This window comes from Trachinotus anak, unplaced genomic scaffold (assembly GCF_046630095.1).
Source record: "Trachinotus anak isolate AG129_WGS33_773 ecotype Australia unplaced genomic scaffold, CSIRO_AGI_Tana_v1 ptg000026l, whole genome shotgun sequence".
Lineage (NCBI taxonomy): Eukaryota > Metazoa > Chordata > Actinopteri > Carangiformes > Carangidae > Trachinotus > Trachinotus anak.
The window spans coordinates 4,215,919-4,230,923 of record NW_027273877.1 but is presented as its reverse complement, the minus strand read 5'-3'; the positions used below and the strand labels follow the sequence as shown (position 1 = coordinate 4,230,923).

Sequence of the window (15,005 nt, the reverse complement as noted above, 5' to 3'; positions counted from 1 at the left end):
ATTCTTCACTTCTGCAATCACAAAATGATTTAATCTTATTGTTGTCAGATTTTATACCTTCCAACTCGCCTGATCCCTTAATAACCTGTTTAGAGTAATTTGCTCATGTAACATTGACTTAGTTAAGAAACAGTACAGTGCCATCTAGTGGTTATTGTGTGGAAAAGAAAGGGGAAGGAAACCAGGAGAGGAGGAGGAGGAGGAGACGCACAAAAGACACTTACATGAAGCCAATTAGGTCTCACCAAGGACTTTAATGCAAATATCACACTGGTCATTTCATCCCCAACAAATGTGAACTCTTAATACATTGATCTATATCGTTGACATAATCATATCCCAAAATTTAGCATATTTAGAACTATCTATATATTTATATGCAAGGTTTAAATTAGACATGATATATTCCATGATAGATATAATATATTGTTGTTTTTGAAGTGTTTTATTAATTGCTCTAGTTTTGCACATGTTCAATGTTTGAGTGTAATTCAATGTGTTATTTATTGCTTACACAGACACACACACACAAACACACACACACACACACAATGTACTCAATGGACATCCACCCTCACACATAGCTGAAATACATTGTGTGGATGTGATTGTGGTGTGGTCCCTCTGTGGGTCAGTTTTACATCAGTGTTCTGTCAAGTTAGAAACCTGTGGTTTGCTGAACGTTCAGAGCTTCTACACAATCTGTAAAGAGTTCATGGGATTGTAATAATGTGTGTTCTGATTTGTCCGTATATTTATTGTTGTTCACTTAATTAAAATGTGCTCTAATGTTTCACTTGCGTGCCAACTGTGTGTTGCTCTGGATTATATCTGTAGGAAGTTAAAGCTCCTCACATTATGCAACTGACCAGCAGAACTCTCTCTACAACAGGATCAAACCTACTGTCAAACAAACTGGCTATTGGACAAATACATATTTCTAAAAGAGGAAACAAAAGAAAACATTTTTGAAGTGTCACAGGACCAGGTTAAAAAAAGTCATGTGTGAAAACAAAATATGATGAATTTGTAATGTTGAACAGAGAAATTACAGCTACCCTCATCAAACAGACCCAAACAAAGGCTCCCTAGTTGCTTCTCCCTCACTGGCTCTTGAAGTGGATGTACCATTGTGGTGGAATTGGGGGGTATGTTCTATCTGTGAACTACAAATGAATTCATGTTAACTAATAATCTTTAACTTAAACAAGTCTCTGTTAACTGTTAGTATTTTCATCAGAAGGCCCATATATTATATTGTTCATTAATAAGAGATTATATGGCACCAAGGTGATGAATTTACCTGGAATTTACCTGCATGCCTGCACCTGCCTGGCTGTAGCTGCACCGTGACAGTTTGAATGGTGGTTCAATTCCAACCGCCGTGAAGAGGTGAAGAGGAGGAAAAGGCAGAAGACATGCAGCAAAAATGGCACGTTGTACCGCCATACCTGTCCTTTTTGCGTTGGGAATCTTTCAGAAAGGTGAGAAAGAGATGATACATTACTGTGTTTCACTTTTACACAGGCCTGTGTTATTTCTTTGTGTTGATCTGAAAACACAGATTGTGCTGCCTGTTTCTTTTGTTAGTAGCTGTGTAATGATGCCAAGTTTCAAGGTGCTTTGTGTTCAACAAATCTGACTCACAGCCAGTGTTAAGAAATAATGCACTGTAACAAATTACTGCAATATTATGACTTTCCTCAGTAACAAGTAGTGTGAGGGATTACGATTTCTAAAACGGTAATGATGTTACTGTTAATAATCCTCTCAGCACTCGTTACCAAAAAGCAGTGTCTTATGAGGAGAGAGCTTGTGAGTCCATAACGGCTGCTCGGCAGAAAAAGAAGTGATGGACTATTTGAGGTCAAGAGGATCAGAGGTTGAGACTCTGAACCACTTCTCAAACTTCAAAAACATTTACATGAAGTACAACACTCCGACCCCATCTAGCTAATGTAGTAATGTAACGAGTAATGTAACTGATTACTTTTGATATGAAGTGATATGTTTACTTTTAGAGGAGAAATGAGTGAAAAATGTACATGTTACTAACTTGCCCCACACTGCTCTCAGCAAACCAACCACAATGTTTAAGTGCTCACACATTCTTGGATGAAACCAAACATCTGGAACTATATTCCCTGCAGGTGTAACAGCTGTGATACGGACGCAGCAGACTGTGGTGGCAGCAGTGGGAGAAGATGCTCTGCTCAGCTGTCAGCTCACACAACCTAAAGATGTTCTTCAGGTCACATGGCAGAAAGTGTTTCCTGAGGGAGAGAGGAATGTGGCCACCTTCAGTGAACACTTTGGTCCCAAAGTGATCAATACTTTTGGAGACAAAGTGGAGTTTAAAGATGCTGGACTGCAGAGCTGCTCCATAGTTATCAGGAAGGTGACGGAGCAGGATGAAGGCTGCTATCTCTGTTTGTTTAACTCCTACCCTGACGGTGCTCTCACTGGTACAACCTGCCTCCAACTCCATGGTAAGAACCTGACTGCATTACAATTGTAACCTGTGTAACTGAGCATTTTGTGCACATCACCACAGCAGTGAGTCTTGTGCCACATACAGACTAACATACTGGACAAACAGGATCATATCAGAAGCTCATGTCTGGAACAACTTGTTTGTTCAATGTCTTTTCTGTGCAGAGCTGCATGAGCCCACTCTACATGTTAGAGAATCCAACTCTGCTGAAGAGTCACTGGTGTCCTGCTCGGCCACAGGACGACCTGCTCCGACAGTAACACTGACTGTCACACAGACACACATCTGCTTCTCACAGTACAACACTGTCAGTGTCAGCAACAACAACCGTACAGTGACTGTCACCGCTACAGCTGTGCTGTCAGGTTTCCGTGACAACAGCGTACAGGTTGGATGTGCAGTGCGAGTCCTCTCTGTTCACAAAGAGGTGTTTGTGATGATTCCTGGGCTCAAACAGACGCCTGCTGATGGTGAGAAACACTTCAATTGATACAGAGTCATAGACTGATAATTACTTTATGATTCTGATGTTTGTTTCCTTCTTTTCCAGGTTTTAATGAGGAATATGGATCTGATCACAGAGATTCAAGTGAGTGTTCTCATTTGATCTGTTGTTGCTTCATAGTTTATAGTTATAGTTATAAATGATTCTCATCATTCTCATCTCAATTTCAATCCCAAAGTCAGGATTTGGATTGTGTTAGTGCCCTTGGGTTGTGTTGCTGCAGTCATGATTGTCATGTGTTTACGACAACGTAACAACAGGTACGTCTTTAAACCAGTGTCTGTGTTGTTGTGATACCTGTGTCTGAGTCTGTGAGAGTTAATAAATGTTTGTCCACCTTTAACTCTTCTTAGATCCTTCAGTCTGTCACACAGAGACCATGAGATGAGAGAGATGCCTCAAACTCCACCCAGAGACCCTGATATGTAAGATTCTCTTTATACTCTCATTCTTCCTGTAATATTGACTGAGTTCTGAAACAATGTGAGTGAAAATGAAATATTTTGTTTTTATTCAAAGGATCCAAACACCTTCAGTCACACAGGAGAACAGTCAGATCGGAAAACAGACCCGTCCTAAGAACAATGAGGAAAGTGACGACCCAATGTCATCACCTCCAACAGAAAGAAGACTTCATGTTGACGAATGTTAACTATATAACCTGAACGTTTACACTGAAATCCCTAAAAACATCCACCTCTCAATATAACTCTGTGACAACAAGTCTGTCCTGCTTCATGGATAATGACTCATTTTATAAAGAATAATGTACATACTAGTTTTGATGGTGATGTTTTGTTTTTGTTTTTTTACTTTTTAATAATGTTTGATCATTTTTGTGTGTTTTTGTACTGTATTTTTTGACAAAAATAAAGATGAGCCACACAAGAAAGTGTGAAGAAACATTGGATTCAAACATTTGTCAACATCTGATTTTTTGACATTTATAATTAATCATCAACATTATTGTCATTGTTACCACTGTTATAAGTCTTCTATAGATACTATTGATAATAACCACAACAATAATGGAGCTGCCAAACCTTCATATTGTGAGTATTTAGATGTAATTTATTCCCAGATGTGACTCAACATCAGCTGCAGATTTTCAGTTGAAATTGCACAATATGGCCACTGGAGGTCGCTGTTTACTCACTTGACTGAGGGGGCGCTGAGATATCAGGGGAAGGTTTAAACAGGACGGATGGTTTTGTTCTTTTATGGACTATCAGCAACGTTTTATATATATATATATATATATCCTGGAATATCTACATTAAATCATGTCAGTGTTTCTCATCTGTCACCTGTCAGGTATCAACATAAGGCTTTTGTCTTTTATTATCATTTTCTTTTACTAAACCTGCAAACAAATGATATCCGGGACATCCAGATGTGCGCAGCATCACTGAGACTGCGCCTGTTTTACTTTAAAAACAACTGTTTATTTCACATATTTATATTTCATGTTATTTGATTTATGAATTTATTTTGTAGGACTTTACACTTTAACTGTGCAGTGAACGAAAGTGAAAGTAATTTGTGAGATTCAAATATTTCTCAATGGATTGTGGGAGTGGACCGCTCCACTGTGATCAGGGGACATGTAGTCTTCAAGCGCTGTGAATAAAACATCTAAATACTAATATGAATTCAAAACAGCTGTTTATTCTACATCACGGTGATTCCCTCTTTATCACTGATGTAGATGTGGACTACATTTGTTCTCTAGACGCCTTTTTACTTTACAGGTTAATACTGAGATCCCTCCGCGGAGATGATGGTGCTGCGGTCGGACTTTGTTTCTCCAGTTTGAATTTCTGGCGCATTTGCAGCTGAACTGTAAATAGATTTTGCAGCAACGATGATAAACGGTGCATTTCTGCGCGTCTTTCTTGTGCTGTTTTCTTTTCCAAAAGGTAGGAGAGACCAGTTCAATTCTTTAATATCATCACAGGTTATTTGTCTTCAAAGCTGAACTTAACAAACTGTTTCATTAGATTATTGAATCACAGCCCATCAATCATCTACATATGAAATGTCCATGTAAAATAAAAACAGATGTGGAAATTCTATAGAAAACCTGTTAGAAGATGGAACAATTTCATATATTGACAAATGTGTCCACACAGATATGAATGTTTATGTATGATTATATTGCAGACACATGTTATGTATATATCCATCCCGAAGCCTGTCAATATATGTTGAAATTATACACAGTAGGATGCATGAATGAAATGAATAAGATAAACATATATCCAGAGGATGTATATATGTGATAACAATATATCTCCTTGATATCACTGTTGATATAGAGACATATATGTCAAATATTACATTTCTGTCAATCACACTGTTGATCAGTATCAATCCATTCCCACTCCCTGCAGGTGAAACAGCTGTGATACAGACGCAGCAGACTGTGGTGGCAGCAGTGGGAGAAGATGCTCTGCTCAGCTGTCAGCTCACACAACCTAAAGATGTTCTTCAGGTCACATGGCAGAAAGTGTTTCCTCGGGGGGAAGTGAATGTGGCCACCTACAGTGAACCCTTTGGTCCCAAAGTTTTCAATAACTTTACTGACAAAGTGGAGTTAAAAGATGCTGGACTGCAGAGCTGCTCCATAGTTATCAGGAATGTGACGGAGCAGGATGAAGGCTGCTATCTCTGTTTGTTTAACTCCTACCCTGACGGTGCTCTCACTGGTAGAACCTGCCTCCAACTCTATGGTAAGAACCTGACTGCATTACAATTGTAACCTGTGTAACTGAGCATTTTGTGCACATCACCACAGCAGTGAGTCTTGTGCCACATACAAACTAACATACTGGACAAACAGGATCATATCAGAAGCTCATGTCTGCAACAACTTGTTTGTTCAATGTCTTTTCTGTGCAGAGCTGCATGAGCCCACTCTACATGTTAGAGAATCCAACTCTGCTGAAGAGTCACTGGTGTCCTGCTCGGCCACAGGACGACCTGCTCCGACAGTAACTCTGACTGTCACACAGACACACCTCTACCTCTCACACTATAATGTCAGTGTAAACAACAACAACAACAACAACAACGACCATACCGTGACTGTCACCGCTACAGCTGTGCTGTCAGGTTTCCGTGACAACAGCGCACAGGTTGGATGTGCAGTGCGAGTGCTCTCTGTTCACAAAGAGGTGTTTGTGATGATTCCTGGGCTCAAACAGACGCCTGCTGATGGTGAGAAACACTTCAATTGATACAGAGTCATAGACTGATAATTACTTTATGATTCTGATGTTTGTTTCCTTCTTTTCCAGGTTTTGATGAGGAATATGGATCTGATCACAGAGACTCAAGTGAGTGTTCTCATTTGATCTGTTGTTGCTTCATAGTTTATAGTTATAGTTATAAATGATTCTCATCATTCTCATTTCAATTCTTTGTTTTTCCCAAAGTCAGGATTTGGATTGTGTTAGTGCCCTTGGGTTGTGTTGCTGCAGTCATGATTGTCGTGTGTTTACTACAACGTAACAAAAGGTACGTCTTTAAACCAGTGTCTGTGTTGTTGTAATACCTGTGTCTGAGTCTGTGAGAGTTAATAAATGTTTGTCCACCTTTAACTCTTCTTAGATCCTTCAGTCTGTCACACAGAGACCATGAGATGAGAGAGATGCCTCAAACTCCACCCAGAGACCCTGATATGTAAGATTCTCTTTATACTCTCATTCTTCCTGTAATATTGACTGAGTTCTGAAACAATGTGAGTGAAAATGAAATATTTTGTTTTTATTCAAAGGATCCAAACACCTTCAGTCACACAGGAGGACAGTCAGATTAGAAAACGGACCCGTCCTAAGAACAATGAGGAAAGTGACAACCCAATGTCATCACCTCCAACAGAAAGAAGACTTAATTTTGACGAATGTTAACTATATAACCTGAACGTTTACACTGAAATCCCTAAAAATATCCAGCTCTCAATATAACTCTGTGACAACAAGTCTGTCCTGCTTCATGGATAATGGCTCATTTTATAAAGAATAATGTACATACTAGTTTTGATGGTGATGTTTTGGTGCTGATGTTTTGTTTTTGTTTTTTTACTTTTTAATAATGTTTGATCATTTTTGTGTGTTTTTGTACTGTATTTTTTGACAAAAATAAAGATGAGCCACACAAGAAAGTGTGAAGAAACATTGGATTCAAACATTTGTCAACCTCTGATTTTTCGACATTTATATTTAATCATCAACATTATTGTCATTGTTGCCACTGTTATAAGTCTTCTATAGATACTATTGATAATAACCACAACAATAATGGAGCTGCCAAACCTTCATATTGTGAGTATTTAGATGTAATTTATTCCCAGATGTGACTCAACATCAGCTGCAGATTTTCAGTTGAAATTGCACAATATGGCCACTGGAGGTCGCTGTTTACTCATCTTTACTGAGGGGGCGCTGAGATATCAGGGGAAGGTTTAAACAGGACGGATATTTGTGTTTTTCATGCACATCAGCAACGTTTTATATATATATATATATATATATATATATATATATATATATATATATATCCTGGAATATCTACATTAAATCATGTCAGTGTTTCTCATCTGTTACCTGTCAGGTATCAACATTAGGCTTTTGTCTTTTATTATCATTTTCTTTTAGTAAACCTGCAAACAAATGATATCCGGGACATCCAGATGTGCGCTGCATCACTGAGACTGCGCCTGTTTTACTTTAAAAACAACTGTTTATTTCACATATTTATATTTCATGTTATTTAATTCAATAATTTATTTTGAACGACTTTACACTTTAACTGTGCAGTGAACGAAAGTGAAAGTAATTGAGATTCAAATATTTCTCAATGGATTGTGGGAGTGGACCGCTCCACTGTGATCAGGGGACATGTAGTCTTCAAGCGCTGTGAATAAAACATCTAAATACTAATATGAATTCAAAACAGCTGTTTATTCTACATCACGGTGATTCCCTCTTTATCACTGATGTAGATGTGGACTACATTTGTTCTCTAGACGCCTTTTTACTTTACAGGTTAATACTGAGATCCCTCCGCGGAGATGATGGTGCTGCGGTCGGACTTTGTTTCTCCAGTTTGATTTTCTGGCGCATTTGCAGCTGAACTGAAAATAGATTTTGCAGCAACGATGATAAACGGTGCATTTCTGCGCGTCTTTCTTGTGATGTTTTCTTTTCCAAAAGGTAGGAGAGACCAGTTCAATTCTTTAATATCATCACAGATTATTTGTCTTCAAAGCTGAACTTAACAAACTGTTTCACTATTGAATTACAGCCCATCAATCATCTACATGTGAAATGTCCATGTAAAATAAAAACAGATGTGGAAATTCTATAGAAAACCTGTTAGAAGATGGAACAATTTCATATATTGACAAATGTGTCCACACAGATATGTATGTTTATGTATGATTATATTGCAGACACATGTTATGTATATATCCATCCCAAAGCCTGTCACTATATCAAAAAGTCCGAGACCATTTTCCCAGGATGGACATTAAAACTCGTGAGAAGTTAACAAGAAAAAAACATATCAGCATATAGAGGTTTTATGTGCATGTCGTTTTAATAAACTTCCATTTATGAATTAAATATATGTTCTTTACAGATTTTCTGGCAACATGATATACCATATAAAAATGTATCATAGATATTTTTAATTCATGTGCATATACAAATTTCACTATGCATATTTATTATATGTTATGAACTTATATTTTCATATATCCAGTGGATGCATATATGTCATTATGATATATCCCCTTATACTTAACAAATATGGCAGCGTCACTGTTGATATAGAGACATATATGTCAAATATTACATTTCTGTCAATCACACTGTTGATCAGCATCAATCCATTCCCACTCCCTGCAGGTGAAACAGCTGTGATACAGACGCAGCAGACTGTGGTGGCAGCAGTGGGAGAAGATGCTCTGCTCAGCTGTCAGCTCACACAACCTAAAGATGTTCTTCAGGTCACATGGCAGAAAGTGTTTCCTCGGGGGGAAGTGAATGTCGCCACCTACAGCAAATACTTTGGCCAAAGAGTGAATTCTGGCTTTCAAGGAAAACTCAATGTTAAAGACGCTGGACTGCAGAGCTGCTCCATAGTTATTAGAGAAATGACGGAGCAGGATGAAGGCTGCTATCTCTGTTTGTTTAACACTTACCCCGATGGTGCTCTCACTGGTAGAACCTGCCTCAAGCTGTATGGTATGTACTGATGTTTGTGCATGTGCATATACATGTATCATACAAATGAAATTGTGCAACCTTTTAATCACACTTGGCAAGAAGCATCTGACACCACAAAATGCACATTCTCCATTTCAGTTCTGAACTCATCTCAGACACTATGATAAGGACCAGTTTTTGTCTGCATGTGTATTTACATTCATGTCAAGCACATTAATAGCTGTGATGAACATGTACTGATTTCTGTTGAAGAAATAAATTAATGTGGTGTTTGTTCAATGTCTTTTCTGTGCAGAGCTGCATGAGCCCACTCTACATGTTAGAGAATCCAACTCTGCTGAAGAGTCACTGGTGTCCTGCTCGGCCACAGGACGACCTGCTCCGACAGTAACACTGACTGTCTCACAGCCACACCTCAACTTCTCACACTACAACACTGTCAGTGTGAACAACAACAACCATACGGTCACTGTCACCACTACAGCTGTGCTGTCAGGTTTCCGTGACAACAGCGCACAGGTTGGATGTGCAGTGCGAGTGCTCTCTGTTCACAAAGAGGTGTTTGTGATGATTCCTGGGCTCAAACAGACGCCTGCTGATGGTGAGAAACTTGGTGATTCATGGACTGATAATTACATATTGATCCTTATTGATCAATGATTCACATTTCATCTGTAGTTGCTTTATGAATGTTCAGGCTTCCATTTCACATTTTTCATTTCTCTCACAGGTTTCACTTTGATGGTCGTGTTGACCTGTGTTTGTGTCGCTGTGGTCATCTTCATCATCTTCATCATCTTCATCCTGTTCATGCACAAACGTAGAAACAGGTGATTTTCAACTTTTGACTCAGTATCTGTCTTGTTATAATGGTAATGATTTACTGACACTGAGTGTCTAACTACCACATTTTCTGACAAAAACCATGAATAAATAGTTGATGTTTGTTTGTTCAGCTCTGACTTTTCTTAAATCCTTCAGTCTGTCTCAAAGCGACTCTGAGAAGAACAAGACGCCACAAAGACCAATCAGAGACGCTCATGAGTAAGACATTTGGATCATTATTCACTTGTTCATGTTTGTTATTTATGACTTCTTCAGCACATGCTTAATCTGCCTTCACTAGCCTGATAATCAGACTGATTTTTTTTCCTTCATTCATTCTATATGAATTTCTGAGCCATTTGTAGATGTAGGTAATGATTCACGGTCTTGAACCAACTTGCATGTGTACCTCTGTACCTCCTAGTCAGCAGGTTTATCCACAGAAATGTCCTGCAGACTGATTTAGTAGTTTCATACAAATATGTGTGACATAATGTAACACTATGCATCTTGTTGTGTTTTTGTCTGAAGGATCAAAACACCTTTAATCAAGCAGGAGAACGAGCAGATGAGGCAACGGACATCAACTAAGAAAAGTCCGAAAAGCGTCTGTCCAAAGCCGTCGCTCACACCAAGAAGACTGCGTTGGACAACATCAACTATTTAGTGACACACAACAGTTCACAACACTATCATGGCCAAATGAAGACACTAAGACAGTTTGTGGACAGTGTTGGTAAAAGAAGTAAAAGTTCTGTACAACCTTCATCTCATATCTCCAGATCAAAAAAAAAAAAAAAAGATTGTATGCAGGTTTTATGGTCATATTTTTATCCTCTGTATATTTTCCATAGAACTTTCTTCATCTATATATTTGTATATCTTGTGATTATATCTTGTCTTAATGTTTTTTATAAAGCACCTTTAATGAACTCACTTCTCTGCAGTGGAGTCTGTTGTAACAACATGTAAACTTGTGAAGCCACAATTTACTGTGTTGGAGTTTTATGATCTAAGTCTTTATTTTTACTGAGTCTGAAACTTGTAGATGCTCCCTCCTCCTCATCATCATCATCCTCATTCATTTGTACCTGATCCCTCAGTCACACTGAAACAGACTCATATGAGGCAGAAGTGAAGGGGTAGGGGGATCCTCCTTCATGGTCTCAGACAATAGACAAGAGAAATGCAGTGTGAGGCAGAGACTGACTCATTGCAAGACTCGTTTTCACCACATCACACTAAAACACTGACTGACTCCCAGAACCGAAAGTTCTCATGTCATCTTTGGGTTTCCCGCATGTCAATTACTGGTAAAAATTTACATGTTATAAAAAAAGGTGGGTCCGGAGATTGTGTGACTATAAATACCATGTGATTTCTTAAAATCAGTGATGGGGAATTGAACCTGCAGCCCATAAGTGTGGGAGGTCAGGTGATACATTCTAAGACCTCACACATTGAAGTTCAACAAAAACTTCTGAGGTGAATGTTGGAACAGAGCAAACGCCTGGTCTTGTTGCTGGCACATGGCCGTGTATTTACTGCTCTTTCTTTTCAACGTTATTTAAAAAAAAATTTGGTTAACCTCTCACCTCCGTTTACTTTCCTCTTCATAACTTCCTCCCACAGCAACAATGGTAAACAGTGCAGTCTACTTCCTTTTTATGTTGGTTTCTCTCTTGAAAGGTAAGAAACACATGTTCTCTTCTGTATCACATGGATTTATATTGAACTACAGTAAACTTTCAAAGTTCTTCACTCTTAATAATTCTTAGTTTATACTTTCTATATGACAGTGAAGTGCCTTATTTAACTGAGTAGCTTTCATTGAAGTACAGATCAAACAGTGGATGAATCGTGGTTTACTACAGATACACAGAGTTGTTTCATGTCCTCCCTGCAGGTGAAACAGCTGTGATACAGACGCAGCAGACTGTGGTGGCAGCAGTGGGAGAAGATGCTCTGCTCAGCTGTCAGCTCACACAACCTAAAGATGTTCTTCAGGTCACATGGCAGAAAGTGTTTCCTGAGAGAAAGGCAAATGTTGCCACCCACAGCAAACACTTCGGTTCAAGAGTTATTGCTGATTTTAGAGACAAAGTGGAGTTAAAAGATGCTGGACTGCAGAACTGCTCCATAGTTATCAGGAATGTGACGGAGCAGGATGAAGGCTGCTATCTCTGTTTGTTTAACTCCTACCCTGACGGTGCTCTCACTGGTAGAACCTGCCTCCAACTCTATGGTAAGAACCTGACTGCATTACAATTGTAACCTGTGTAACTGAGCATTTTGTGCACATCACCACAGCAGTGATACATGCCCACGCCATGACACTACCACCACCATGCTTCACTGATGAGGTGGTATGTTTTGGATCATGAGCAGTTCCTTTCCTTCTCCATACTCTTCTCTTCCCATCACCCTGGTACAAGTTGATCTTTGTCTCATCTGGACGTTGTACCAGAACTGTAAAGACTTTTTTAGATGTTGTTTGGCAAACTCTAATCTGGCCTTCCTGTTTTTGAGGCTCACCAGTGGTTCACATCTTGTGGTGAACCCTCTGTATTCACTCTGGTGAAGTCTTCTCTTGATTGTTGACTTTGACACACATACACCTACCTCCTGGAGAGTGTTCTTGATCTGGCCAACTGTTGTGAAGGGGTTTTTCTTCACCAGGGAAAGAATTCTTCGGTCATCCACCACAGTTGTTATCTGTGGTCTTTCGGGGTTTTTTGGTGTTGCTGAGCTCACCGGTGCGTTCTTTCATTTTAAGAATGTTCCAAACAGTTGATTTGGCCACACCTAATGTTTTTGCAGTCTCTCTGATGGGTTTGTTTTGATTTTTCAGCCTAATGATGGCTTGCTTTGCTGATAGTGACAGCTCTTTGGATCTCATATTGAGAGTTGACAGCAACAGATTCCAAATGCGAATTGCACACTTGAAATGAACTCGAGACCTTTTATCTGCTCCTTGTAAATGGGATAATGAGGGAATAACAGCTGAGCAGCCAATTGTCCCATTACTTTTGGTCCCTTAAAAAGTGGGAGGCACATACAAACTGTTACATTCATTCCTACACTGTTCACCTGATTTGGATGTAAATACCTTCAAATTAAATCTTAAAGTCTGCAGTTAAACTACATCTTGTTCGTTTCATTTCAAATCCATTGTGGTGGTGTTTAGAGCCAAAAAGATGAGAATTGTGTCAATGTCCCAATATTTATGGACCTGACTGTACAAACAAACATACTGGACAAACAGGATCATGTCAGAAGCTCATGTCTGGAACAACTTGTTTGTTCAATGTCTTTTCTGTGCAGAGCTGCATGAGCCCACTCTACATGTTAGAGAATCCAACTCTGCTGAAGAGTCACTGGTGTCCTGCTCGGCCACAGGACGACCTGCTCCGACAGTAACACTGACTGTCACACAGACACACATCTACCTCTCACAGTACAACACTGTCAGTGTCAGCAACAACAACCGTACAGTCACTGTCACCGCTACAGCTGTGCTGTCAGGTTTCCGTGACAACAGCACACAGGTTGGATGTGCAGTGCGAGTGCTCTCTGTTCACAAAGAGGTGTTTGTGATGATTCCTAGGCTCAAACAGACGCCTGCTGATGGTGAGAAACACTTCAAATGATACAGAGTCATAGACTGATAATTACTTTATGATTCTGATGTTTGTTTCCTTCTTTTCCAGGTTTTGATGAGGAATATGGATCTGATCACAGAGACTCAAGTGAGTGTTCTCATTTGATCTGTTGTTGCGTCATAGTTTATAGTTATAGTTATAAATGATTCTCATCATTCTCATTTCAATTCTTTGTTTTTCCCAAAGTCAGGATTTGGATTGTGTTAGTGCCCTTGGGTTGTGTTGCTGCAGTCATGATTGTCATGTGTTTACTACAACGTAACAACAGGTACGTCTTTAAACCAGTGTCTGTGTTGTTGTAATACCTGTGTCTGAGTCTGTGAGAGTTAATAAATGTTTGTCCACCTTTAACTCTTCTTAGATCCTTCAGTCTGTCACACAGAGACCATGAGATGAGAGAGATGCCTCAAACTCCACCCAGAGACCCTGATATGTAAGATTCTCTTTATACTCTCATTCTTCCTGTAATATTGACTGAGTTCTGAAACAATGTGAGTGAAAATGAAATATTTTGTTTTTATTCAAAGGACCCAAACACCTTCAGTCACACAGGAGTACAGTCAGATCAAAAAACAGACCCGTCCTACGAATAATGAGTAAAGTGACAACCCAATGTCATCACCTCCAACAGAAAGAAGACTTCATTTTGACGAATGTTAACTATGTAGTAAAAACACAAGAACTCACAACACTGTTGTGTCAATGCTACGACACTCAGACCTGAAGACAAGTGCATCAAAGCTTGACGGACGAGATACTGTGTGTTAGTGCTGTGAAAAAACTGAACGTTTACACTGAAATCACTAAAAACATTCACCTCTCAATATAACTCTGTGACAACAAGTCTGTCCTGCTTCATGGATAATGACTCATTTTATAAAAATAATTTACATACTAGTTTTGATGCTGATGTTTTGGTGCTGATGTTTTGTTTGGGTTTTTGTTTTTTTAACTTTTTAATAATGTTTTATCATTTTTTATATGTATTTATAAATTGTGTTCTTTGACAAAGGTTTTTCACATATTAGAGCTTTTAGTTTCAGTTGGCATGAGATTCAGACATTTGTTTGTCAGTTGAAATTGCACAATATGGTCGCTGTTTATTCAACTTGACTGAGGGGGCGCTGAGATATCAGGGAAAGGTTTAAACAGGACGGATGGTTTTGTTCGTTTATGGACTATTATCTTTTTAAAAAATAGTTTTCATTGAATAAATCCTGGAATGTTTACATAACAAGATTAAATCATTAAATCATGTGAGTGTTTCTCATCTGTCACCTGTCAGG

General features: G+C 38.9%; 3 protein-coding genes across 4 annotated transcripts; all 3 read left to right on the top strand.

Moving 5' to 3' along the window:
- Window positions 1-3,915, top strand: LOC139609560 (OX-2 membrane glycoprotein-like). The gene is made up of 8 exons (XM_071464306.1): window positions 1-1,148; window positions 1,291-1,484; window positions 2,151-2,489; window positions 2,659-2,964; window positions 3,045-3,083; window positions 3,178-3,259; window positions 3,353-3,424; window positions 3,519-3,915. Exons 2-8 carry the CDS (start codon window positions 1,430-1,432, stop codon window positions 3,649-3,651), a joined length of 1,026 nt encoding a protein of 341 aa, XP_071320407.1. The 5' UTR covers window positions 1-1,148; window positions 1,291-1,429; the 3' UTR covers window positions 3,652-3,915.
- Window positions 3,916-4,514: 599 nt separating this feature from the next.
- On the top strand, window positions 4,515-7,182 carry LOC139609583 (OX-2 membrane glycoprotein-like). The gene is made up of 7 exons (XM_071464357.1): window positions 4,515-4,918; window positions 5,393-5,731; window positions 5,901-6,218; window positions 6,299-6,337; window positions 6,437-6,518; window positions 6,612-6,683; window positions 6,778-7,182. The coding sequence occupies exons 1-7, from the start codon at window positions 4,864-4,866 to the stop codon at window positions 6,908-6,910; spliced, it is 1,038 nt and encodes a 345-aa protein (XP_071320458.1). The 5' UTR covers window positions 4,515-4,863; the 3' UTR covers window positions 6,911-7,182.
- Window positions 7,183-7,680: 498 nt separating this feature from the next.
- On the top strand, window positions 7,681-14,604 carry LOC139609585 (OX-2 membrane glycoprotein-like). 2 transcript variants are annotated; one of them, XM_071464361.1, is made up of 7 exons: window positions 7,681-8,215; window positions 8,912-9,250; window positions 9,528-9,833; window positions 13,768-13,806; window positions 13,906-13,987; window positions 14,081-14,152; window positions 14,247-14,604. In XM_071464361.1, exons 1-7 carry the CDS (start codon window positions 8,161-8,163, stop codon window positions 14,317-14,319), a joined length of 966 nt encoding a protein of 321 aa, XP_071320462.1. In that variant the 5' UTR covers window positions 7,681-8,160; the 3' UTR covers window positions 14,320-14,604. The 2 variants fall into 2 exon arrangements, with proteins under 2 accessions (XP_071320462.1, XP_071320461.1); XM_071464360.1 differs by lacking the exons at window positions 13,768-13,806; window positions 13,906-13,987; window positions 14,081-14,152; window positions 14,247-14,604 and adding exons at window positions 9,963-10,062; window positions 10,214-10,276; window positions 10,589-10,993 and having other exon boundaries at window positions 7,694-8,215.
- The last annotated feature ends 401 nt before the right edge of the window (window positions 14,605-15,005 follow it).